Genomic DNA, 22,579 nt, shown 5'->3' with positions numbered 1-22,579 from the left:
TCCATGCATCGTTGGCGGCGTTCCTAACCCTTTTTGATCATAAGGAACAAAAAGATTTCCCTTTTGTTCGGTTACTTCTACTCACGACAAGGCGGCATGAATGAATTTTTCGAGTTCTTTTCAAAGCTTTTTTCCGAACCCTTTACTTCTTAGCTTCTCTGAGAGTAAAGCATCAGACCATGAAACGAGGGACTCTTGCAGTCTGTTGGTCTTCTTTCACGACATGATTGGTCGTCTGCTGGGGATGAGGGAGGTTTGGCTTTGGTTTGGTGGTTTGGTTTGGAGTATGGCCTCAGGGTCCATCGACTTGTCGATGGGCAGGACTGGCTGGATGTTTGATTCACATGGGTTGACCGAGCCTTGATTTCTTCTTGGCTTGCGTGCGAGACCTACTATAGCTTCGCTTCTGTTTGTTGGAATGGGGATGTCGGATTACCATTTTTGAGGACTTCGAGAGGAACGAGAAGGCGACAGGCGAGAGGGGGTGAGGGGGAAAAGTTGCCTGTTTTTGCCTTGGGCTCAAGGCTGTACGAGGCGACAAGAGCCTTGTTTTGGTAGCTCGAACGAGGTGAAAGAACCAGATAGTTTCGCTAATGCGATCAAAGCGGGAAAACATTTCCCTGCAGGTTTCCCTCATGATACTCTCTGTCGCTAACGATTGCTTGTTCTGTTTTTTTCCCAACATGTCGTCTTTAGCTCTTGACGTGGCCGCAGGCCGTTTATTAGTCCCTTTTATGATAGGGTTTATGTATATATATATTTACACCAAAAAATCACCATTTTCTTTTGGGAGATATAGTCAGATTGCAAATCACCGCTCGTCATCATCATATCGTCGCCTCTCACGCCTTGACGCTGACCTTACCCGCCTTCTCCTGGTCCAGGAACCACTGCACACCTCTCTTGATACCTGAGTCCAGGCTGACGATGGGGCGGTAACCCAAAAGACGCTTGGCCTTGCTGATGTTGTAGTAGCGCGTCATGCAGCTGTAGATGTTGCGCTGGCGGTTGAAGATGGGCGGCTTGCCGATGATGCTGAAGAAGACCTCGGAGCAGAAGCCCAGAACGACACCGATCTCGCGGGGAATCTTCCAGACGTGGTCGGTGCCCTTGTCCGACCCGGCGGCGCGCCAGATGGCCCTCGCAAAGTCCCAGAAGTAGATGGGGCTGTCGTTTGTCACGAGGAAGGCCTCGCCGTCAATCTTTTCGTTGTCGAGGGGGATGATGCTGGACTTGATGGTGGCCAGGAGCATGCGGGCGGCAAGCATGTGGGCGTGGGCCACGTTGCCGACGTAGGTGAAGTCGAAGAGGTTGTCGTTGTCGCCGAGCTGGACGCCCGTCTTGCCCTCGCGGTAGATCTTGACGAGCTGGTGCGTGGCCATGGTGTCGCCCTCGCCGAAGATGCCGGCGGGGCGGATGGCGGCTGTAAGGAGGGGGTAGGGGTCTTGGCGGTTTGCTTGGAGGACGAGCTCTTCCGCGGCGGCCTGGAGAGAGAGAGGTGTTTGTGTCAGCAAGAGGGCAGTTCGTCACAGAGTATTGTGCGCGGATGTATACCTTGGTCTCGGAGTAGTACTCCGACTGTTGCTCGCCGCGGATGACGGGCCACCTCTCGTCGGCGTTGATCAGGTCGCTGGTGTTGTCGCTGATGATGCTGGCGGATGAGGTGTAGACCAGGGCCTTGACGCCGGCGGCCTGGCAGGCGGCGATGATGCTGGCGGTGCCATCAATGTTGACGCGGCGGAAGAGGTCCTTGGCGACAGGGCCGTCGGCCTGGGGCGCGGGCGAGGCGGTGTGGATGACGATGTTGGGCTTGACGTCCTCGAAGATGGACTTGATCTTTTCCGTGTCGGTGATGTCGGCTTCGTGGTAGGAGGCGGCTGGGTTGCGGTTGTTCACGCAGCGGAGGTCGATTACGGAGACGGAGCTGGTTTGCCAGCGGTCGCCAGCCAGGAGCTGGTTGACTACGTGGTGGCCCAGGAAGCCATTGCCGCCGACGACGAGGACCTTGCCCAGGTCGATTGGCACGGGAGCCTTTTCGGAAGACATCTTTTTGGGGGGGAGGGCGGTTTGTCTCGGGAGACACTTTCGAGCTGACTTGCGTCAAAGTGCGAGCAAAGGTCGGAAGGCGGAGATGGTGTCGAGAGTCGTCCGTTGGTGGATTGGTTTCTCTGGTCCCTGAGGTGAGCTGGGAATAAGGTCGAGGAAACGCAATGCACGGTTTGCGGCGCGAGCGCCAATGGGCCAATCTGAAGTTTGGTGGTTTGGTTGCACTCGATTGACAGCTGCGTACCGGGTACGTGTCCGTCATGCAGGGGGCCGTTGGGGCCTGTGGTATAGTCGACCTTTCTGTCCCCAAGCTCTTCAGCGGCGCTAAGAATGCATTTTAGGCTGGGCCCCCGGTTTCTGAATGCGACTTGAGGGGCAGGGGACATTGATTTAGGTGCCCCACCTCGAAAAGCGCACTGACTTTACGATTGCCATGCTCTTTGGGAACCTCGCGAGTCGCGACTTCCCATCTTCAAGTGACGGAACTCAATTTCTTGACAAGACCTGTCCTGTGTTGGGACCTTGGCGGTCGACAACACAATGCGAAAAGTCTCAATTTGAACCGTGGCAAATTTGTTTCTCCTTGGGTCATAAAACATCCTTACTCTAAATTGAATCTCTTTCCTCTCGACTCTACATGAGATGCGCGCACCTCACATAAGCCTGCGGTCGTCATGGAGACGAATGGCAACATCGAGATCTTAGTGCACGTCGCAGCGCCGTGCAAAGCTGTTGACGATGCCAGGTATCGCGCCTTGGCGCAGGCGTATCTTGAATTTCAACCAGTAGGCCAGACAAAGATATTAGGCGGGTTTCTACAAGGCGATGCGCATTCAGACATAGCCGGCTCACAGGGTGAGCCATCACCTTCACCATCAACACCCTTTCACGCACCGATCCCAAGCAGCGAGGCAACCCAACTGCCGTCATCACCACCAGTGCGATACATTCTACCAGAGGCCTCACTTGGAAGTGTCCAACTTTCTTTCAGGAGTGTTTTGGACAACAGAAACTCCCCAATCCTTGGTAGAGCCGGAGCAGTACAGGATATACCCCCATCTTCGCAACCGGGCGCCGAGACTCAGTTTACACAGTCTAGTTGGGTGGCTCCTCCAAGCGTAATTGGGGACTCTCAGCCAGCGAACGACATCAGCCTTGCCGAGTTCTCGTCTCCAAGTCGGCTTTTTGAGCATTTGGCATGTCAGTTCGAGAGTCAAGGAGCCGTAGCCTCACAACAGACCCCGTCGCAAAGCCAGCGGCGAGTTCCCCAATCCTCGCAAGGCCTAGAGAAGGAGCTGGAAGATGTGGAAGATGACGGAGAAGACGACGAGCAGGTTGTTCTAGTTACATCCAGCGAACCACCATCAGCCAGCGATTTCCCTCCACCGCACCCATCCCCTCCGGCGGAAAACGTCATTCTAGACACTCCTTTCCCAGCGCGGAAACGGCCTCTACCCGAGAGCTCCCCCCTCGATCAGGTGATTCAAGAAACACCATGCCAGGCCTCTGGCAAGCGTCCATCAGTATCCTCTCCCTCTCGCGGCAACTCCGATTCACCACTTCCACGAAAGCGCCACAAGCGCTCAGCACCAATATCAGAATCCAGATCAGCAACGCGGAGCCCCTCCATAGCCGGGCCCGTCATCCCGGACGATCTCTACAGCGTCATACGCCCACCAAACACGCGTCACCTGAACTACCTCGAACGCCTCGAGATTCATCCCGAGGGGCCCCCTGTTGGCAACGCAGAACTCACTCCAGACGACCTCCTGACGCCCAAGCTTAGGGAACTTGCGCGGCAGCTCAATATCGACAAACGCTTCCGGCCCGTCGAGCAGATGAGGGAGCTGCGGCCGTTCGAGAGGGGCCACTGGACACTCGACTGGGCCGGCTGGCGACCGACCTTGCGCGAGCGGGCGTGGCACTTCCTGACCGACTACATCCTCGAAGGGTTCGCGGGGTGGGGCGTCTGGTGCACGCGCGCCGAGGACTGGTCGTGGCTGAGGGTCTACTGCTGGGGATATGTCGCCGGGCATGTGTACCTCGCGCTTTACCTTGCCAGCGAGAGGGCTTTGAAGACGGACACGGCTCGGTGGGTGGACGGCGCCGGGGAGGTGATTCTGGTTACCAACGGGCATGGCAACTCCGAGTCAGGGGACAGCATGGAGGACGGGGCGGACGAGTAGGGGGGACAGTCTCAAGGGCGTTTTTGGCAGCACTTTCTTTCACTGGGCTAGCGAGGCGTTTCTTGACTTTCGGTTGGGCGGCACAGAGTCGGACTGGAAACGAATGGCGTCACTGTTGTGGTGCAAATGGCATTGGCAGAGGCGTCGCTGGATAAATGTATACACGGAGAAATCTCATTACAAGACTGGTTGCGAAACCTCTCAATATTGGTATCTGAAACTCAACACCGCACCTTCATCCTGCCCTCTGATGATCGAACCGGTAAAAGTGCCATCATGGAACCCGCATGCTCATAAAAGTAGCAGGTTTTGCTGACACAGCTCTCCTGTTTGTTCATCGCACACGATTTTGCTCGCAACATGCCCCGTAGAAGTTTTCATCGGATGTCCCAATACGCGGAGATATATCTCTACACACAAACGCATCTGGTGGAGCAAGGATACCTCGCCTGCCGCCGGCAAGCCAAGACTAGCGCCGACGAAGCTCAAGTGCGAGTGCGATGTTCGACCTCACGTCCCAGGACGTTGCTGACGTCCCGCTCATATCGTTCCATGTCGGACTTTGCCAACGCCAGGTACGGGGCCTTTTCGGCCTCTGTGAGGTTGTTCCACTCTTCACCAATAGCCTTGGTCGCCGGTCCGATCGCCGAGGGAAGGTCACCTTGGGCCCAACGCGCCTTGACAAAGAACAAGAAGGCTGACGTTGGGCGGTTGGGCAAGCGCTCGTCAACAATTGATCTCGGTTTGACCTGGCGCTTTCCATCCTCCTTGAGGCTCAATGCGCGAAGGCGCTTACGCGCGTTGTTGGCATTGTTGATTTCCAGCGGCGTGTGGGATTCAACCCAAGCTTTGTACGCGGCATTGTTCTTGAGCTTGTTCGCCTCGGCCGTCTCTTGGAGGCGCTATATTAACTTGTTAGCCATGACATCCTCATGTGACGGTCGTTCCCTGGCCTAGGACAACTCTGGCCGACAGACAAGCTTACCTGGAGCTCGTGAGTAGAAAGGTTCTTGAAATCTTCCGCGAAAGCTGTAATCCGATCCCCAAATGCTTCCCTGGCAATTGTCTCCGCCCTCAACCTCTCTGTCTGATACACCATCCACGCGGACGTGACCTTGTTTGAGGGTTCGCTGGCAAGCAGAGCGACCTGCTTCAACTCCTTCTTCAGGACCTTAAGCTTCTCCTCGGGTGTCGGGGCTCTGCGGGGGCGACCGCGACCCTGGCCCGTCTTAGTCTTCGCGGGCTTCTTCGCAGCAACCTTCTTCGTCTTGGCCGCGGGCTTCTTCGCTGCCGGTTTCTTCGCAACGGGCTTCTTCTTCGCGGCTGTCGTCGTCGTCTTCTTAGCCTTCGTCTTGGTGGACGAGGCGGCGGCGGCTTTGGCTGGGAGATGTGCCGACTTGGTCGTCGAGAAGGCCCGGCATGCGACGCGTGGGACGGCTCGGGAGGCGGTCAATGGCGCGGCGCGAATGAGAAGACGCTGGGCCGCTGCGCGACCGATTGCTGTCAACATGATGTGCGCGCAATCAAGTTTGCTGAAGGTGGGGTATTTGTCTGTTGTGTGGGCACAGCTAAGCTGTTATCGGGGATGTTTTGTGCAGATGTAGTTGGGAAGCCTGCGATAGGGCTGATGAAAGGATGGGGGGGTGGGAGGCACAGAGGTATAGTATGGATGGCTGTGTCCCAAGCGATGTCCCGGAGACAGGAACAAGCCAATTGTAGGGCGACGGAGCAGTAGGGGAGATTTCGCTGCTGCAAGTGCCGTCTGTGGTGTTGACGGAATAACGGGCGAGGAGGGACTGAGAGCATGCGACCTGACCTTGGCCGGCCTCCTTGTTTGTTTTACCTTGACCCCTGGAGCTGTCTGTAGTGAGTACCTTCCAATCGTGGACTGCGATACTGAAGATGAAGTAGCGTCTACTTCTCCGGTCTTCCCACCACTACAGCTCCAAGCTGACCATTTTCGGTAAGCCTACCTCAAGTTGCAGCCCCGTTTGTCAGGCACCACCCTGACGCAGCGGTCCAGCAAGCACCACCAGCACCTGGCAGCCGGCGGCAGAGGCATCCACGGGACGCGAAGCTAAGCACAGCAGCCCCCAGCTACATCTACATACCGACGACCATCACCAAACACTCTGCCACCGTTCCATCCACCGACGATACCGACACCCACTACCGCGAACTCGACCTCCCTTCCTTCTTCAACCAGATACCATCGATAACCATGGATCACAGACCGCAAGCTTGGGGCCGGGTATGCAACCTCCCTCTGCCCTCAGCCTCTCGTCATGGACTAACAGACTGAACCCCTCCCACAGCCTAGAGACGACGTCTACGGAGCCTACAATGCCTCCTACATGAACCCCAACGGCCCCAACCAAGCGACACAAGCCCCCATCGTCACGGGCACATCAGTCATTGCTATCAAGTTCAAAGAGGGTGTCGTCATCGCCGCCGATAACTTGGGTACGCCCGTTCTCACCATTCCAAAAGCCTAGCACCTCAAAGACGATCGAATACTGACAATCAAACCCCAATGACAGCATCCTACGGCTCCCTTGCTCGATTCACCGATGTCAAGCGTCTGCGCAAGTTTGCCGACTCTACCGTTGTCGGTTTTGGCGGCGACGTCTCCGACATGCAGTTCCTCGACCGCCACCTCCAGTCCCTCGATATTGAGGAGTCCTACGACCTGTCCACCGATCAAGCGCCCCGCCTCAACGCTGCAAACCTGCACAAGTACCTCTCCAAGCTGATGTACAAGCGCCGTTCCGACTTCGACCCCCTCTGGAACCATCTCCTCGTCGCCGGCTTGGACGACGCAGGCAAGCCGTTCCTTGCCGCGGCCGACCTCCTCGGCACCACATTCACCTCCCCCTCATTGGCCACCGGTTTCGGTTCTGCTCTGGCACAGCCCATCATGCGCCGCTATGTCCCCGACGATGAGGCAGCTGCCAATCTGACCAAGGAGAAGGCCATCGAGGTTATCAAGGAATGCATGAAGGTGCTCTTCTATCGTGACGCCCGCAGTTTGGATTCGTACTCCATTGCCGTTGTCACCAAGGATGGTGTTGACCTCAAGGAGAACGAGAAGCTGGAGAAGCAGAGCTGGAAGTTCGCGGAACGGATCCGTGGCTACGGCACGCAGGTTGTTTAAGGAGGAGAGAAAGGAGTTCCTGGAGGATACGATGGGATAGAGGAATTAAATGACAGTTACTGGTTAAATGGGACAGTTGCTTTCGACTCGCCATCCGGGATGACTAACGGCGACTCTGGGGAGCAGCAGAAGAAGCAAGTCCGAGATCGACTTCCTTCTACGTGTCATCCGCAATACGATAGGTCGCGGGACACGAGAGTGTAACAACACGAAATGAAATAGACAATATTGCTTTCATTGATTGCTTTAGGTTGCCTCTTCTCTGGCATTTAACCTTTTTAAACATACGCTCCTTTATCTTGACAGGCCCTAAATCTACCATGCTGGACCATTCCCTCCTTTTCACACAAAATCCAGTAATACATCCGAGGGCATTCATCTGTTCATGGCCCACTGTGTCATTAAGCCAAGGGCCAGCCTCCCTTTTGGCAACCCAACTCCAATGGCGAGAAGCACCTCACAAGAAAATATTCAACCTCGTTCGCTGCTGACAGCCTGTTTACTCGACGGTAACAGACTTGGCCAAGTTGCGAGGGAAGTCGACGTTGAGGCCTTCCATAACAGCGAGCCAGTAGGCGATCAGCTGCAGAGGAACGACGTTGAGAATACCCTGAAGGACGTCGACGGTCTTGGGGATCTCAATCTTCTCGGCCTCGCTGGACTTGAACTCCTCATCGGCAGGGTTGCAGATGACGATGGGCTTACCGCTACGAGCAATGACTATTGAGAGTTAGTGACAGAACATAATGCATACGAATGTTTCCAAACATACCTTGCTGGTAGGCGTTGAGCGACTTCTTGAAGAGGTCGTCACGGGTGAGAATCATGATGATGGGCAAGTTCTCATCGACGAGAGCCAGGACACCGTGCTTCAGCTCACCAGACATGACAGCCTCGCAGTGAAGGTAGGAAATTTCCTTGATCTTCAGCGCACCCTCAAGGGCGGTAGAGAACTGGCTGCCACGGCCGAGCAAAAGCAGGGACTTCTGGTTCTGGAAGGTCTTGGAGCAGAGCTCCTTGATAGACTGGTCCTGGGTGAGGATGTCCTTGATCTGCTCGGGAATCTTGGCCAGACCCTCCATGATCTCCTCACGACGTCTCTGCTTGGACGCGCGGTCCTCACTAAGGGAGAGCGCGAACATGACCATGGCAATGAACTGGGAGGTGTAGGCCTTGGTAGACGCAACACCGATCTCAGGGCCGGCGTTGACGTGGACACCGCAGTGAGTGAGGAGAGAGATGGAGGAGCCGACAACGTTGACGATACCGACGGTCAGAGCACCACGCTCCAAGCAGTAGCGGAGGGCCATGAGAGAGTCGGCAGTCTCACCAGACTGGGAGACGAAGACACAGGTGTCGTCACGGAAGACAGGGGCTTGTCTGTCGAGGAAGTCGGATGCCAACTCGACAGCGATGGGGATCTCGGCGAGCTCCTCAAATACACCGCGAACAGCCATGCATGAGTGATAACTCGTACCGCAAGCAATGAAGATGATTCTGCGACATCTGCGGATGGTAGAGATGTAAGAGCGGAGACCACCAAGCGTAACCGTCTTGTTCTCGCTGTCGAGACGACCTCTCATGGTGTTGACAACGGACTCAGGCTGCTCGAAAATCTCCTTCTGCATGAAGTGGTCGAACTTGCCCTTCATGATCTCCTGGAGCTCAAGCTCAAGGGTCTGAATGGTGCGCACGTTGGAGCTGCCATCGGCCTTCTTAAGGCGGTGGATGTTCAGGGATCCCTCGTGGATGTGGGCAATGTCGTCGTCCTCGAGGTACATGACCTTCTTGGTGTGCTCGACGATAGCGGAGGGGTCCGAGGACAGGAAGAACTCGGTGGGCATGGGCATGCCATCGTCGGTCATGAAAGCACGCGACTGAGAGCGGTGGAGGAGAGACTTGTCAGGAGCGCCCAGCAGAGCGTTGGGGTTCAAGAAGTTGTCCTGCTGCTTCTTGAGGGCAATGTTCTGGGATGCGGTCTCAGCTGGGAGGGCAGCCTGCTCATCGGCGTACTCGACGTCGACAAAGTCGACCTTCATGCGCTTCTGGGTCTTGACGCCAATGACGAGGGGAGAGCCCTTACGGGCAGCGATGACCTCATGAGGGTAGTGGACGGACTTGATCAGAAGACCGTAGGCGCCCTCGAGCTCGTTAATGACAGCCTTGGCCAGGTCGGTGAAGCCGACCTTGGGGTGCTGGTCGTAGAGGTACTTGGCGAGCTTAGCAATGCACTCGGTGTCGGTGTCGGTCTCGAACTTGAAGCCCTTGGCGCTCAGGAGGGTCTTGAGTTCCTTGTAGTTGGTGATGATACCATTGTGGACAACGGTGAACTCCCAGGTAGGATCGGACCTGCAGGAGAAGGATCATTAGCCACTGAGTCATTGATAGCAAGGAGGCTGAAGTGGAAAGTTTGCTAGTATCCTCGCGAAAAGTGCACACGTACCTGTGGGGGTGGCAGTTCAGACGAGAAGGGGGACCGTGGGTAGCCCAGCGAGTGTGGGCGATACCGGCATGTGAATCGAAGTACTTGGTCTCGTCGACCTTGGACTCGGCGATGAGCTGCTTGAGCTTGGCGACCTTGCCAACCTCCTTGAAGGCGAAAACCTCGTTCTTCTTGTCGCCATCAACAGCCAGACCGGCGGAGTCGTAGCCACGGTACTCGAGACGCGACAGACCTAGAGAAGAGAACACATGGCTCGTTAGTCAACAACAGCCCCTCGGAATGAGCTGGTGGAGCTGCATGGCTCCAATTGGAGCTTTCAGGAGGCGGTGTACTCACCGTTGATTAGAGTCTCGAGGATGAACTTGCGGTCCTTCTCCACCAGGTAGTTGACGTAGCCGAAAATGCCACTGTTGGGAAGAATTTCCTGTCAGCTTACTGCTTACTGTGTTGCCAATGGCTTTCAAGGCGTATGCCTGGGCCCCTTTTCAGCTGGCAAAAGCTGGATGGAAGGGGGAGGCTGCGGGCAAGCTTTCAGGAGAGCGGGGGAGAGTTGGGGGAGAGAGGTAGACATACCACATGTTGATTTCAGCGCAAAAGACCTAAAAAAAAGACGTAAAGACCAATTCGCAGAGAGAGACCTAGGCGGGGATATAGGTCTTTAGAGGCGGCGGTGAGGGGTATCAAGAAGAGCGAGAGAGACGGATAGTTGGATCGAGCGGGAATGAGCAAGGCAAAGCCAGTGGTAAGGAGGCGGGAGCTGAGCAGCTTTATGTGTGTGCTGGACAACACTGATGGAGGAGGGGAGGTGTGTATTGTGTACGTGGAGAGAGCACGCAGTAGCGCCCAGAGGTGTGCGAGGCGTGGAGGTGGGCGGTGGGCGGGGTGGTGGCAGGGGCGTGCTCGTATTGATGGATGACAGAAGGGGGGGGAGGGAGAGGTATTCGTACAGAGGCACGGGTTGAGTTGAGAGGCAGACGTCGTCGGCCTAGGTATTATTGCCTGCGCTAAGAAGGCAGGCCAAGTCAGGCATGGGTTGATGGATTGAGGCAAGAAGGAAACAAGACACTGGTTTGTGCTTATTATTTTGTGACTCTGGTGATGACGGCCAAAGCTGGAGTTCCAGTGATGAGGTTGAAGTCGGGATTAGCACTGGCACTTACCCGACGTCAGGCAAAAGTTTAGAGAGCTTGAGCAGAGCAGAGCAGAGCAAGCAATGTTTGGCCCGTGACAATGACGGGAGGCTTGAAGGTTCCCCTTTCCCCCAAGTTTGTCTCGATGGACTTTTGCAAGCGGGCGAAACAGATGTCTTCACGTTCCCATTTGAACGTCTAGACCATGAATGTCTGGCTTGCCTTTGCTCGCTTGCGTTGCATGTTTGGGACGGCAGGCAGATGGCAACTGCGGTCGGTCAGTATTCGTACCTACCTTACCTCGCGGATACGATACGCGACAAGAATTGGGTGTCTGACATATCTCGACCGGGGTGGCATATGTCAGGACTCAGCAGGCGCTGGGGCAACGAATGGATCTGGGCTGGGTTCAATGGGCCAGCAGCAGCAGTGGCAGCAGCAAGAAGACCACGGACCTGGCCAGCCACACGGAGCTGAGGACAGACTGGAAGCAGTAGGTGAGGGGCAGCTCTGGAGTGCCCCACCTCACCGGCAACCGCACACATTGCATCGCTCGTCACCAACACTAACACCTAGCAGAGCATCTCATTATGTGCACCATGCCAGGAGACCCCGTGTTGCTCTGGAAAGCCGGCCACGGTGCAAATTTTCTTCTCTGGCGTTGCTGTTACTCACATCTCTAGCATATCTATCAGTGCCCGGAAAAGTTGCATTTCCAGATGGAAGCTGACGGCCATCATTCGGATACACAGTCGCACTTGGTTGCAGGCGCCGTCATCAGGGTGCCGGCGCCCCTAACCTCCTTCAGACCTTCCATTCAGATGGTCCAGTGCGGCCCTCCTCCCAGGCACCCAGGCTGGCACGGCCGGCTCTTCCTCTTCCTTGGACTGTGGCGCCATTCCCTTGCTCAGCCATTCGGCTGCTACACTAGCCCAGAAGATCGTCCTCGGTACGTACCGCCAAGTATGACGGACGCGGGACGCCCTTTGCTTTTCATCTAACGTATTGTTACGGATACAGTGATGCTGGTGGCCGTGGTCGATCTTCTCCTCCAAGTTCCTCCATCGCCTTGAGTTCATCTCAAAAAATATCATACTGGGGACTGACACTGTATATCGACGACAGTTCAACTTCTTCAAAGCGGCCGTCACCCGCACCTGTTCTTCACATTCCAGTGCAGCCGCTAGGAATTCTACACCATCTGCAAGCTGTCTGCATTTGCTACACTGCCCTCGCTGTCTTTCCCAAATCGGATGCGTACCTAGGTAGGTCCCCAGGCACCTGGCAGAATAAACACCAGGTATCTAGGTGGGCACCAACTTGGACAAGCTCGGTCTAAGCATAGCATCGCATCAAATCAATCAGGGCAATCTTCACCAGCCCTGGCTGCATGCTCTCCAGATGCTTACCACCAGGTGCCTTACTGGGTGTTGAGTCCCATGCTCTCCATCTTGTGCCCTGTCTCCTTCACCTGCCCGAGGCAACGCTTCACCCGTGTGCCCTCCCACCTCCGTTTAACTTACCTCAACACCGGTAGGTAAGGTAAGGTAGGTAGTTAGGTAGGTACCTGACGACGAGACCGAGGAGCCCTCCCCAAGGCTACGGACGGCTGCCATTCCTTTGCCTTACCTCACTTTCCGAACACACCCCCCTTCATCCATCATCCCATGTGGCCCCCAACTCCCTCATCCAATCCTTTCTCACCGCATCCCAAGACCCGAACCAAGAAACCACCTCATCCCAACCACCACTTGTCTTTCTCTGGACTTACAAGCCAAAACGGTGCAAAACTCGTTCAAATCGAAGCCGAGTGCAAAAAAGGGGCCAGTCCAAAAGAAAGGATCAAGCAGCCGCCGGAAGTTGGAACCCAGATCTGCCGTTACCACGACCAACGTCCGCACTCCGTACTCGTCGTCATTGACCCCTCCTAATCCGGCACTCGACGCCCTTGCCGTGTCGCCTCAAAAGCATCCCCTTACTCTTGGGTGTGATGTAGACGGCTACTTGCCTTCGTCATTCCCGAGTCCCGACCCTACAACTTCTTGACCAGCTGCCCAACGCCTTTCTTCAGAGGGGTTCCATCGCCGACATCATTCGTATTCCCTGGTCTCGGCCCCCAGTCCTCTGGGTGCAGGCACCTTGTTTGTTCAACGCTAGAAAAAAATCCAGTGGGGATCGTCGGCACTGCGACACCAGCCGACAGGACTTCCCACAGTTGAGTCCCCTGGTTTCTGGTTTCTGCTGCTTGCTTGGCTCGGTTGCTGGTTGCACCCACTGGATGGAGGGGGGCCCCGGGGTTGACGAAGCCAAGGAGGGGTGGTAAGGTGGGGGGCGTCCAGGTACGAAGAAAAAAGGAAGGGGACAGCGCACTAAAAAAGGTACAGCCTCAATGGCAATCGTGAGAACGGGCCAAAAAAGGGGCGACCTGTCGTCCACTCCGAGGCATCGTAAAGGAAAAATCACCAAAAATAACACGCCGCACCGATGAGAGAACCCCTGCTAGGCTGCAAATCACCATCTTGCATTTCTCAATGCCACCACCCATCGCCCCGAACCAGATGGGGGACATGGAGTTGGGACATGAACACTGCGCAACGCAACCGCCGCGGCAGACCATCAACACGGCCGAACTTCTGCCAGCCGCAGCCGCTTGTTGCGCGCTGCGCTGCCCAGGCCCCAAAACCGTTCTGATGTCAGATTCCAAGTGGGTGCCATGTTCCACGGTCCCTGGAAACGGTAAGAGGGACGACGTGGATAGGATGGTACGGGCCACCACATGGGGATTGATGGATGGGTGTAAGGGTGGACAACAACAGCTACTACTCGACTGCAGCGACCGACCAACACAAGACCAGAAGTCCGAGATGCTGTCATGATGGACGCCCGCGCCTCGAACAGCGAAGACTTGACACGCAAACCACAATGGACTTCCCGCATGCAGCTACTCATCTTGAATCTCACCACAATCCTGCCAGCATCGAAAACATGTGGCGGGCCTTTGTCTCTATTCGTTGCCGTGCGAGATCACCCATGACATGATACGGTCTCAGCTAGAGCCCTCTCGCCGTCGCCGTCCGCATGCAGCCAGCTTCAGCAGCCTCCTCCTCCTTTGCACAACAGGTCGAAATCGGCGAATGACAGTTGCAGAACCAAGGAGCTCTCGATCCTCTGGAGCTTCGAGGCTTACAGTGTGCGACCTCCCAGTCTCCACCCGTTGGCTGTTTCCTCCCCCGTCAGACAGGATCACAAGCATGTCAGAGAGAAAGAGATCATGTAAGACCCGACTCGAGGGGAGGCACCCGGAAGCTATAGTGCATCCAGCGAGACGGAGCTCGCTCACCTAAACTCACCCCCTAAGCTGTGGTAGGTAGACACAATAGATGCGGATGCATCCGTCAGACAGCTGTGGCTTGCCCGAACCACCGACGCCCAGGACCCCTCTTCTCAACAGAATAGCTCTCCGTTCCGTACCATTCGGTCCCCTTTTTTTTGCTCTCCCCCCAGCCCTACACTTACTTGAGTTCTACACTATTGGGTTTGTTTCTGGCACCGGGAGCCGACATCCCCTCCACTACGGTTCGCATGCCGCCCGGCGCGGTGGGTTTACAGGAGGAGCAAGAAAGCTTTTTGCTGTTGGTGAAGCTCTGCACGTGGCACCGGGTGAGCTTCGCCTTCCTCCGGGCCATACGTAAAGCATGCCGCGCATACCAGGACCCCAGCCTAGCCGAGGCTGTGCACTATCAATAGCTTCAAAAACGGAGCTGAAGCTCGCGCCCGGCCGCAATCCCTACCCCAGCCTCGCCGGGGAGGAAGAGGGAGCCTCCGTCCAGAGGGAAGGGAAAGGGAAGGAAAAATGACATGCCATAGCATCCGTACTGGGGAACATACAAAGGGCGCAGAGATAAGAGAAAACGCCCCAGTCTAAAACCTGCCTCTGCGACGATACGAGAGCCAATGCGTCTCGTGATGCACCAGGTCCATGCCGACGATCAACGCAAGGGCGCACGCTCCTGGGGAGAAACCTCGTCAAAACACCACGAAGCTCGTTCACGATTCGAATTGGCGAGGCCGCATGATGCGCTTTGGGACTCGTTTGTTGCTGCCTCTATTGCACGCCCGCCATCTCTGAGTTTCTTTCCCGCCGGCAACAACCCCAAACCTGGACTCGGGTATTGTACACTGTTTAACACATTAAAGACGCCCGGAGCAGCCAAGGACCCGATGATGCCTGTCCCAGCCGCCCTCTTTTGGCGTCTTTTGTTTCTCCTTTGCATCTTCACCCCCGTATTCATCATCACGATGGCGACGCCGTCATCGCCGCTTTACAGCTTCTGGTACTCCAGCTTGCCCTCCAGCTTCTTGGACTCGGCAACCTTGCGCACCGCCTTGTTGAAGTCGTCCTGGTTGATTGCGTCCCTGTAATCCTTGATGGCAAAGAGACCGCTATAGGAGTGAAAGATTAGTAAATGCCACCTCATTTTGGGGTGGAAGGGGGTAGACCTACGCCTCGGTGACCACGTTTCTCAAATCCGCACCGTTGAGACCGTCGCTCATCTTCACCACGCTCTCAAAGTCGATCTCGCCCTCCGTCACGACGCCAGAGGCGTGGATCTTGAGAATCTCCAAACGGCCCACCTCATTGGGCAGGGCGATCTCGATCTTGCGGTCTAGACGTCCGGCACGGAGAAGGGCGGGATCGAGGGTATCGGGTCTGTTTGTCGCCATGATGATCTTGGTCTTGCCGAGGTAGTCGAAACCGTCAAGCTGGTTGAGCAGCTCCATGAGCGTTCTTTGGATCTCACGATCGGCACTGGTTCCCTCGGAGAATCTGCGTCCACCGATGGCGTCAATTTCGTCCATGAAGATGATGCAGGGCTCGTGCTCCTTGGCATATCCGAACATCTCACGGATCAGACGGGCCGACTCTCCGATGTACTTGTCGACAATAGCTGACGAGACGACTATGGAACCAGTAGTTAGCATGCCTCGTCCACCGCACCTTATACCCTGAATGTAGGATTGGTCTTCACATACCCTTCAGAAAGTTGGTCTCCAAACTGCTGGCCACAGCACGAGCCAGCAGCGTCTTTCCTGTACCAGGAGGTCCGTAGAGCAGGACACCCTTGGGCGGCTTGATGCCCACGCGCAGGAACAGCTCGGGGTTCTTGAGCGGGAGCTCAATGACCTCTCGCAGCTCGCGAATCTGGTCGTTGAGTCCTCCAATACCAGCAAAGCTGACCTGACCGGGGTCCTCCAGCGACATGTTGTAGACGAGGGGATCGACTTCGCGGGGAAGCATTCGCATGATGGTGAGTGTCGTCATATCGAGGGCAACGCGAGTTCCCTGCTTGAGCCTGGCCTTGTCGACCTTTGACCTGCATCCGACAACATATCTGGGACCCGAGGATGCCTTTACGATAACTGTTTGCGAGCGACACGGTTAGCGTTCAGTGTTTGACGATCCCGCAAGGTGCGGGTGCGGTGATGGTGGCGGCGGTGGGGAGGGAAGGAAGCGGAGGCGGGATGCTCTCAACTCACATCTTTCGTCATCGAGCTGCTTCAGAACCTCGCCGATAATCTGACCCACGCTCTGCAGCGCCTTGATGTTATCCTCGGTGCGGTCGTACTCCCTCTGCAAGTCCTTGATCTCGAGGCGGAGAGCCTTGAGCTTAGCCTCCCACTCCCGCGATTCGAGCAGCTTGCCCCGGTAAGAGTCGAGAGCCTTCTGGCGTTCTTCGTCGGAAGACATCTCTGGGTTATGTGTGTGGTCGAGAGGAAGGAAGGGCCGAAATTTCGAATTCTCGTGGTGGGACGAAGGAGGCGGTCTCGTGTCAATGTCGCTTCGGGCAAGGTGATGTTGTGGTTGAGGTGGATGGAGGATGGTGGATAGCTCTGGCGTATGTAATCGTTGTTTTCGGAGGTTTGATGTGCAGACGTACCTCCCGCTGTAGCCTTCTGCCTCACAAAGCACGGCTCAGCTGCTAGCGCCTCATCCCTGCGTCTACTGTAGCTCTCCCGCGTGCGATGTGATTGGCTGAGAGCTATCGGGGCGGATCAAGCGCAAATCCGACACAGGATCTCAATGTCCTAGAATTGATGTTCACCGGACTACCTGCTGGTTATCATGGAGAAGGCGTCTACTCGTAATGAAAATATTGGGCAGGAGGCTTTCCTTCCAGCTGTACTGGGATGATTTACGATGTTTTTCGGATGTCTCATTGTCCTTGGCGCCTGAAGGAATGTGAGGCGTCACGAGGACCAAGGTAGGCAAATGATGATCAAAATGTTGGGGTCAATTAGGAGAATTTACCTCCAAGTATGTACGTAGAATGATAAGAAATGACAGTCCCAACGCCTATTTCTACTCTATCGCGTTGTGCGATGATAGATTGACGTCTCATGCTTCAGTCTTCCTCCTCCCGGGGGTAATAGCTATTGATACGAATAAATTGCGCGAAGCTGTAGATGCAAATATGTGATGCAGGTAGTGGATAATCCTCCTCAGGGTAAATATGTAACAAATGAGAGCCAGTTCAACCAGAAACTCCATAAAAGACGGGTATTTGGGGGGCATCAATCGTAAAGACGGTATCCTGAGATGCTTCATGTCTTTAGCCCTCCAGCTCGGACGTGATCTCTTCACGCACATTGCGGCTCCACTCCATGACGGCAGCCTCGAAGTTGATCCAGACTTCAGGGCTGCTGTTGTAGACAACACCAAGTGCATCCACTTTCAGAAGGATTTCCCACCGCAGCTCTGCTGCTTTCGCCCAGTAGCGGATGTTGTCAGCACAGCGGTAAGGCTTCTCCGTATCGGTGTGAAAGGTGGTAATCAGACCGAAGCGTCGCTTCGACAGCTTGACTGCCGCGTTGTGCAGCTCGACAAGTCGGATGCCGTTCTGCAAAGCTTGCAAGAAAGGCGTGGGGAACTCGGTTGCTGAAGCTGCAGGCGTATACTCCGGCATGGGCTCAGCTTGAGGTGCAAGAGACGCCATGAACGCCAACTCCCTCTCGACTTCCTGGCCAGTCCAGTCGCCCTTCATCCAGGTCCAGCGCTTGCGCTCGGCCTTCTCTGCCTCGATCATCTTCTCTTCGGTCTTGAGCATGCTGAAGAGTCCCTGGATCCAGGAGTTGAGAGTGTTGTACTCGTCCTCCTTCATTCCGCCGGCCCACTTTCGCGTGGCCATCTGCTTCAGCGTCTCCATGACGTTGAAAAGCTCGGTGCGGATCTCCTTCTCAGACTTGATCACGTCCAGTCTTTCCGGGACTTCGTGGGCGGTGTAGTAGTTCTTGGCTGCACGAATGGCTAGCGTCATGACATCGAGAATGTGCATTCCCTGTACTTCAAACCAGCCCATGCCTTTCTTTGGCGTGTTCTGAGCTGACGTAGCTTCCGCCGCCGCTCTGGCATTCTCCGCCTTGCTCTCCCACGCTTTCTTCAGGGAGGCACCCGCTTTGTCAAGAGATTCAGTCAAGTCACTCTTGAGCTCCTCGATCGTCGGCGGCTTGGGCACTGGCTTATTCCTATGAATGTAGGTGCTGGTCGTCGGCGGCAGGACGTCCGCATCGTCCTCAAAGTCGGAGTAATAGTCGTCGTCCTCGGTGGGAGACTCCACCATTGCTCCGGCAAACTGGTCCCCAGAGAGGAGTGGACTGAGCGAAGGGAAGGAAGCCTCCCCATCAGAGCCAATCTTTGGCGAAGACATCCCCGAGCTGCTCACAGACGAGAGATCCAGACCTCCCTTCGCCTTGTTCTTTCTCGCCAGCTGGCCACCCTTGCCATCGAGGAGGCCGGTTCGTGAGAAGTAGTACTGCAAATGGGCGATGCTTCCCAAGCTCAAAACACTCTCCCTATGCCGCGCACTCGCAGCAAAATCGGTACCTTGGGGTCGCACGAACCCCCGGCGACGGCTGTTGGACCGGCCGGCCATGCTGCAAGTCGACTGGCGATTTGAAGACGTAAAGCTCATGTCTGAGCGACGGCTGTAGTTATCGGAGGATTGTCTGGAGTATGTGCTGCTGCCCAGGGAGTCACGGGAGTGGCCATCGGTGGCGGACCCGTGGGAAACAGACGACGCCGTTGACACACATCGTGTAAGTTCAGGACAGGCGCCGATGGCCGGAGTCGGGGAGATCTCGGGCGAGGGGGAATCGCATCGAAGAGCTGGAGGCTGCTCGTTTGCTGTAGCCATGGCTTCGATTGGAACACGAAACGAGAGAATTCGAAGATTCGGCTAATCCTGAAGAGGCGGGGGGCAAATACTGGCAGTGCTCTTGGTGGTGTTAAATAGGTCAAAAGTTATTGCGGCGATCGTCCGAAGGGTATGTTGGTGTCTCGTCTCAGCTTGGTGTCGATGGCGTACTCAAGCCATGCGCGGGATAACGTGAGGGGGAGCCAAACAATGTCGCAGCTGGGTATGTAGGAAGCAATGCTGACAGGATATGAGCTATAGCCGTCGAGACAACTGGGTGCACAGCAGCGTCCAGAAGGCGACGAGAGGAGATTCCAAAGGAAGAACGTATGCTGGTGGTTCGACAGACGTACGGCGTATTGTTGATTCAGGTGAGGCGAGGTAACCAAGGTATGATGCGTCAGAGAGGGAGCGAAGTGAGTTGGTCAACGGATAGTTTTCCAGCTGGACTCAGCGCCCAGAAAGTTTACTGCTGGACTTTCTTCAATACCCCGGCCGGTAATTAGACAGGCCAGCAGATGATGTTAACGGTAGGGCGAAGACGAAGGCGGAGGGCAAGGTAAGGCAAGACAAGGCCCAGGAACCAACGGTAAGGTAAACCAGACAAGGGAAAGGCAGGGTAAGGTTGTGCTGCGAGCTGTGACACGACGCGACCTTCCGGCGTCAGGGGTTTGTGTTGGGCTCGGCCACAGCGTAAGGGCGGGTACGGTGAGTCGTTTTGGTCCGCTGCCTGGCTTCTTTTTGCCTGGATCCTTCCCGTAGCCAGCTGCGTCAGTGGAGACTGATGGGCTTTCTGGAGGTCTTGGGAACTCTGGACTTTGCAATCTGGGAGGGGGAAAGGGGGGCCGAAGGCGAAATGGAATTGATCTCTTGTGATCAGTCTCCAGCAGGCAAATTGGGGGTCCAATGGAGTGGCGCGCGAGGTACCAGGGAGGGATGGTTTAAATTGAACGTCGCGTCGTCTCCGAAAGTGGGGGAGCAAAGGACGAACAACCTAGGCAAGGCAGGGAAGAGGACGGAGGGATATGCACTGCGTTATGGAACGCGTGAAACGGCAGACGTTGTGCTCGCTTGGTTTTGCACGCAGCGCAGCTTGAGAAATACGTTTGGTTTGCTGAAGATGATGTCCCAACAAGAGATGGCCAAGGACTCTGCGTACTGCAATTACCGTCCTCTCCAATGGCCTGCATGCCTGGTTAGCGGTGGTTTAATATCGACCAGACAATGCGGCGTTTCTTACTGGCTGAGGATCGCGGAGTAGCTAATGGTGCAAAGTAGCTTCTGCACTGTCGATGGGGTAATGTAAAAATAACGGAACTTTGATCCCGCACTTGGCCGTGACGTGTAATAGTGAGCTGCTAGCGTCAAAGGCAAGATCCTCTTGTAAGTCGCAGCTAATATGAGACTATTTCGATGAACCTCAGATTTCCTTTCTGTCACAAGCCACACGAAAGGGGATGGCCCTGTTCTTAAGGTACCTCATCCAGCCTCGAGTCGGGAGCATGCATATGTCCAGGCCAATAGCATCGAGCTTCTCCAGACAGACAGGCATATAGAGAACTTAGTTAGCGCGCCACAGCAACTATATGCAGCCAAGCATCAGGACGTCCATTGTGAATGAAAGTCAAGCTCAAGTGGCTGTTTGCTGTGAGCTTGGATGCTGTGCCACCTCATCAGAGTCCAAACCCCATGCTGAGCCATTTTCCTTCGCATGCCCGCCGTTGTTATGACAGATTCCCATGGCGATGACATATTCAGGGGCGTCAGATTGATCGAAATCTCCAGCACCTCAACCGGGCAACAAAGCACATGTGGATAGTGCTCATTCCGCGAGGCGCCTCTGCTCCGCGTTTCCCGACATCAAGATTGGGAGATTGGCTCCTCTTGTCAATCCCAAACACGGCTTCACGGGTTGCCTCTTTAATGCCCCAGTGGGTTGGTTGGTCGGCTACGACGAGGACTTTGACTGACTGCTATTTCGCGATGCGCAAATCACGGACAGGAAGCGATAGCCGGGAATAGGCCAAGGAAGCAAATCGGATTGGAACGCTGGTGTTGATTGCAGGCTTTTTGGCCACATGGCACCAAGGGGTTCGAAATGCCTCGTTACCTTTCCTTTCCTTGCCCTACCCGCGGCTTTTCCCGTTGTCTCTCCAGATCGCGGTTCCGTGCCTGACCTTGTCGGGAAGAGATTGGGGGAGCTCCATATTGATGGTCGACAAGTGACCAATGACAGCGACCCGGTGGCACTCGTAGCTGACACATCGAAGCCGACACGCTCTTACTGATTACTCTACCAGAGTTCGGGCATCTAATATCGATGTTACGGGTACCTCTCTCTGTATTCAAGATGTCTCGTTCAGCAATGAAAGTGAACCAGGCTGGATTGAGGACGACTTCCAAAAGAGTTTGGCAGGTGTAAAAGGGGCATGAGACAGGTTCTAAATTGAGCACGATCAGCAAGGCTTTACGTAGCGGAGGGATGTCTCTGCCAGCCTAGGCCGTCCTTCATCAGAAAATGAAAGAAACATATAACCCTAATAGCTCGTCGCCTGATCTACCTCTTTTCTTTGTAAAAACATGCAAGCCGATATCATCTGACTCTGTTTTCCACGCAACATGCGTCTTCTCCAGTGTGTCATCGATTTCCAGCTTTCTGGCTGCTCCGACCCTCACTTTTACATATGCAGGTGATATGCAAGCCTTCATACCAGCCCGTTTTTTTGCGATAACTCAAAACCCATTTGTACCTTTATCCACCTTTTAGTGCCGCCGTCCGACAGTAACAACCAGTTGGTTGTGCAGCAGCTATCAGTCTCTTGGTCAACATAAGCCGTTCCAGGTCAGTATCTGTCTCCTCTTCAAACTTACTCGCTCTTGCGCCAGTAATTACAAATATCCTCAGGCGAGGTTAACGAGAATCGAATGTGATTTTCTGATAGGTAAGTGTAGGGCGACATCAAGAGACTTGCACTATTCCAAAGACGTCACTCGTCGTCGGGAACGTGCTTATCCCCTGCATACGCCGGGCGGCTTAACATGCAGAGTAATATGCATTATTAGCGTGCCACGGCTTCATCCGACACTATCAGCAGCCCGCATATTTCTACTTCACTTCATCGCTATGTTGCGTCACAACCAACCAGCCTGAGCAATGTTGGTTGAATTGGAAGATGGTATGATATGCACGAGAAACATCGGGCATGAAAGGCTTGTGCGGGGCTTCTTTGAAACGGAGAGGAGACATTGGACCAATTGACCTGACAACCCGCTTCCAATGCTACAGCGGCCACCGTGTGTCTGTCCGAAGGGGAGCTGCGAGTGAGCGCGAGGCATGCAGGGAGGGGAACGGGGCCTGCAGCCCCGGGCCCCGATCCGCCAGCCCAGAAAGCAGGGTCACCCCGGCTCGTCTAATCTTCCACGAGCCT

The 22,579-nt window shown here is 55.2% G+C and overlaps 7 protein-coding genes across 7 annotated transcripts; 2 read left to right on the top strand and 5 right to left on the bottom strand.

Annotated features, from left to right (window-relative positions):
• Positions 1-842: 842 nt before the first annotated feature.
• Positions 843-2,046, bottom strand: COL26b_000939 (uncharacterized protein; the record flags this gene model as incomplete). The annotated part of the gene is made up of 2 exons (XM_053173901.1): positions 843-1,484; positions 1,555-2,046. The coding sequence occupies 2 exons, from the start codon at positions 2,044-2,046 to the stop codon at positions 843-845; spliced, it is 1,134 nt and encodes a 377-aa protein (XP_053042018.1).
• A 1,495-nt stretch (positions 2,047-3,541) lies between these two features.
• COL26b_000938 (uncharacterized protein) lies at positions 3,542-4,232 on the top strand (the record flags this gene model as incomplete). The annotated part of the gene is made up of 2 exons (XM_053173900.1): positions 3,542-3,569; positions 3,679-4,232. The coding sequence occupies 2 exons, from the start codon at positions 3,542-3,544 to the stop codon at positions 4,230-4,232; spliced, it is 582 nt and encodes a 193-aa protein (XP_053042017.1).
• A 485-nt stretch (positions 4,233-4,717) lies between these two features.
• Positions 4,718-5,742, bottom strand: COL26b_000937 (uncharacterized protein; the record flags this gene model as incomplete). Its single annotated transcript, XM_053173899.1, has 2 exons — positions 4,718-5,134; positions 5,218-5,742. The coding sequence occupies 2 exons, from the start codon at positions 5,740-5,742 to the stop codon at positions 4,718-4,720; spliced, it is 942 nt and encodes a 313-aa protein (XP_053042016.1).
• A 711-nt stretch (positions 5,743-6,453) lies between these two features.
• On the top strand, positions 6,454-7,386 carry COL26b_000936 (uncharacterized protein; the record flags this gene model as incomplete). Its single annotated transcript, XM_053173898.1, has 3 exons — positions 6,454-6,483; positions 6,548-6,695; positions 6,773-7,386. 3 exons carry the CDS (start codon positions 6,454-6,456, stop codon positions 7,384-7,386), a joined length of 792 nt encoding a protein of 263 aa, XP_053042015.1.
• Positions 7,387-7,885: 499 nt separating this feature from the next.
• On the bottom strand, positions 7,886-10,407 carry GFA1 (glutamine--fructose-6-phosphate transaminase (isomerizing); the record flags this gene model as incomplete). Its single annotated transcript, XM_053173897.1, has 5 exons — positions 7,886-8,106; positions 8,159-9,735; positions 9,830-10,061; positions 10,166-10,236; positions 10,403-10,407. 5 exons carry the CDS (start codon positions 10,405-10,407, stop codon positions 7,886-7,888), a joined length of 2,106 nt encoding a protein of 701 aa, XP_053042014.1.
• A 4,874-nt stretch (positions 10,408-15,281) lies between these two features.
• Positions 15,282-16,708, bottom strand: RPT4 (26S proteasome subunit rpt4; the record flags this gene model as incomplete). The annotated part of the gene is made up of 4 exons (XM_053173896.1): positions 15,282-15,402; positions 15,464-15,920; positions 15,994-16,380; positions 16,498-16,708. The coding sequence occupies 4 exons, from the start codon at positions 16,706-16,708 to the stop codon at positions 15,282-15,284; spliced, it is 1,176 nt and encodes a 391-aa protein (XP_053042013.1).
• An 862-nt stretch (positions 16,709-17,570) lies between these two features.
• On the bottom strand, positions 17,571-18,890 carry COL26b_000933 (uncharacterized protein; the record flags this gene model as incomplete). Its single annotated transcript, XM_053173895.1, has 1 exon — positions 17,571-18,890. The coding sequence occupies one exon, from the start codon at positions 18,888-18,890 to the stop codon at positions 17,571-17,573; it is 1,320 nt and encodes a 439-aa protein (XP_053042012.1).
• Between the last annotated feature and the right edge of the window lie 3,689 nt (positions 18,891-22,579).

Source organism: Colletotrichum chrysophilum, assembly GCF_026319265.1.
Source record: "Colletotrichum chrysophilum strain AFK26 chromosome Unknown scaffold_4, whole genome shotgun sequence".
Taxonomy (NCBI): domain Eukaryota; kingdom Fungi; phylum Ascomycota; class Sordariomycetes; order Glomerellales; family Glomerellaceae; genus Colletotrichum; species Colletotrichum chrysophilum.
Note: the sequence above shows the minus strand (reverse complement) of the source record. Positions and strands in the feature narration are given on the sequence as shown.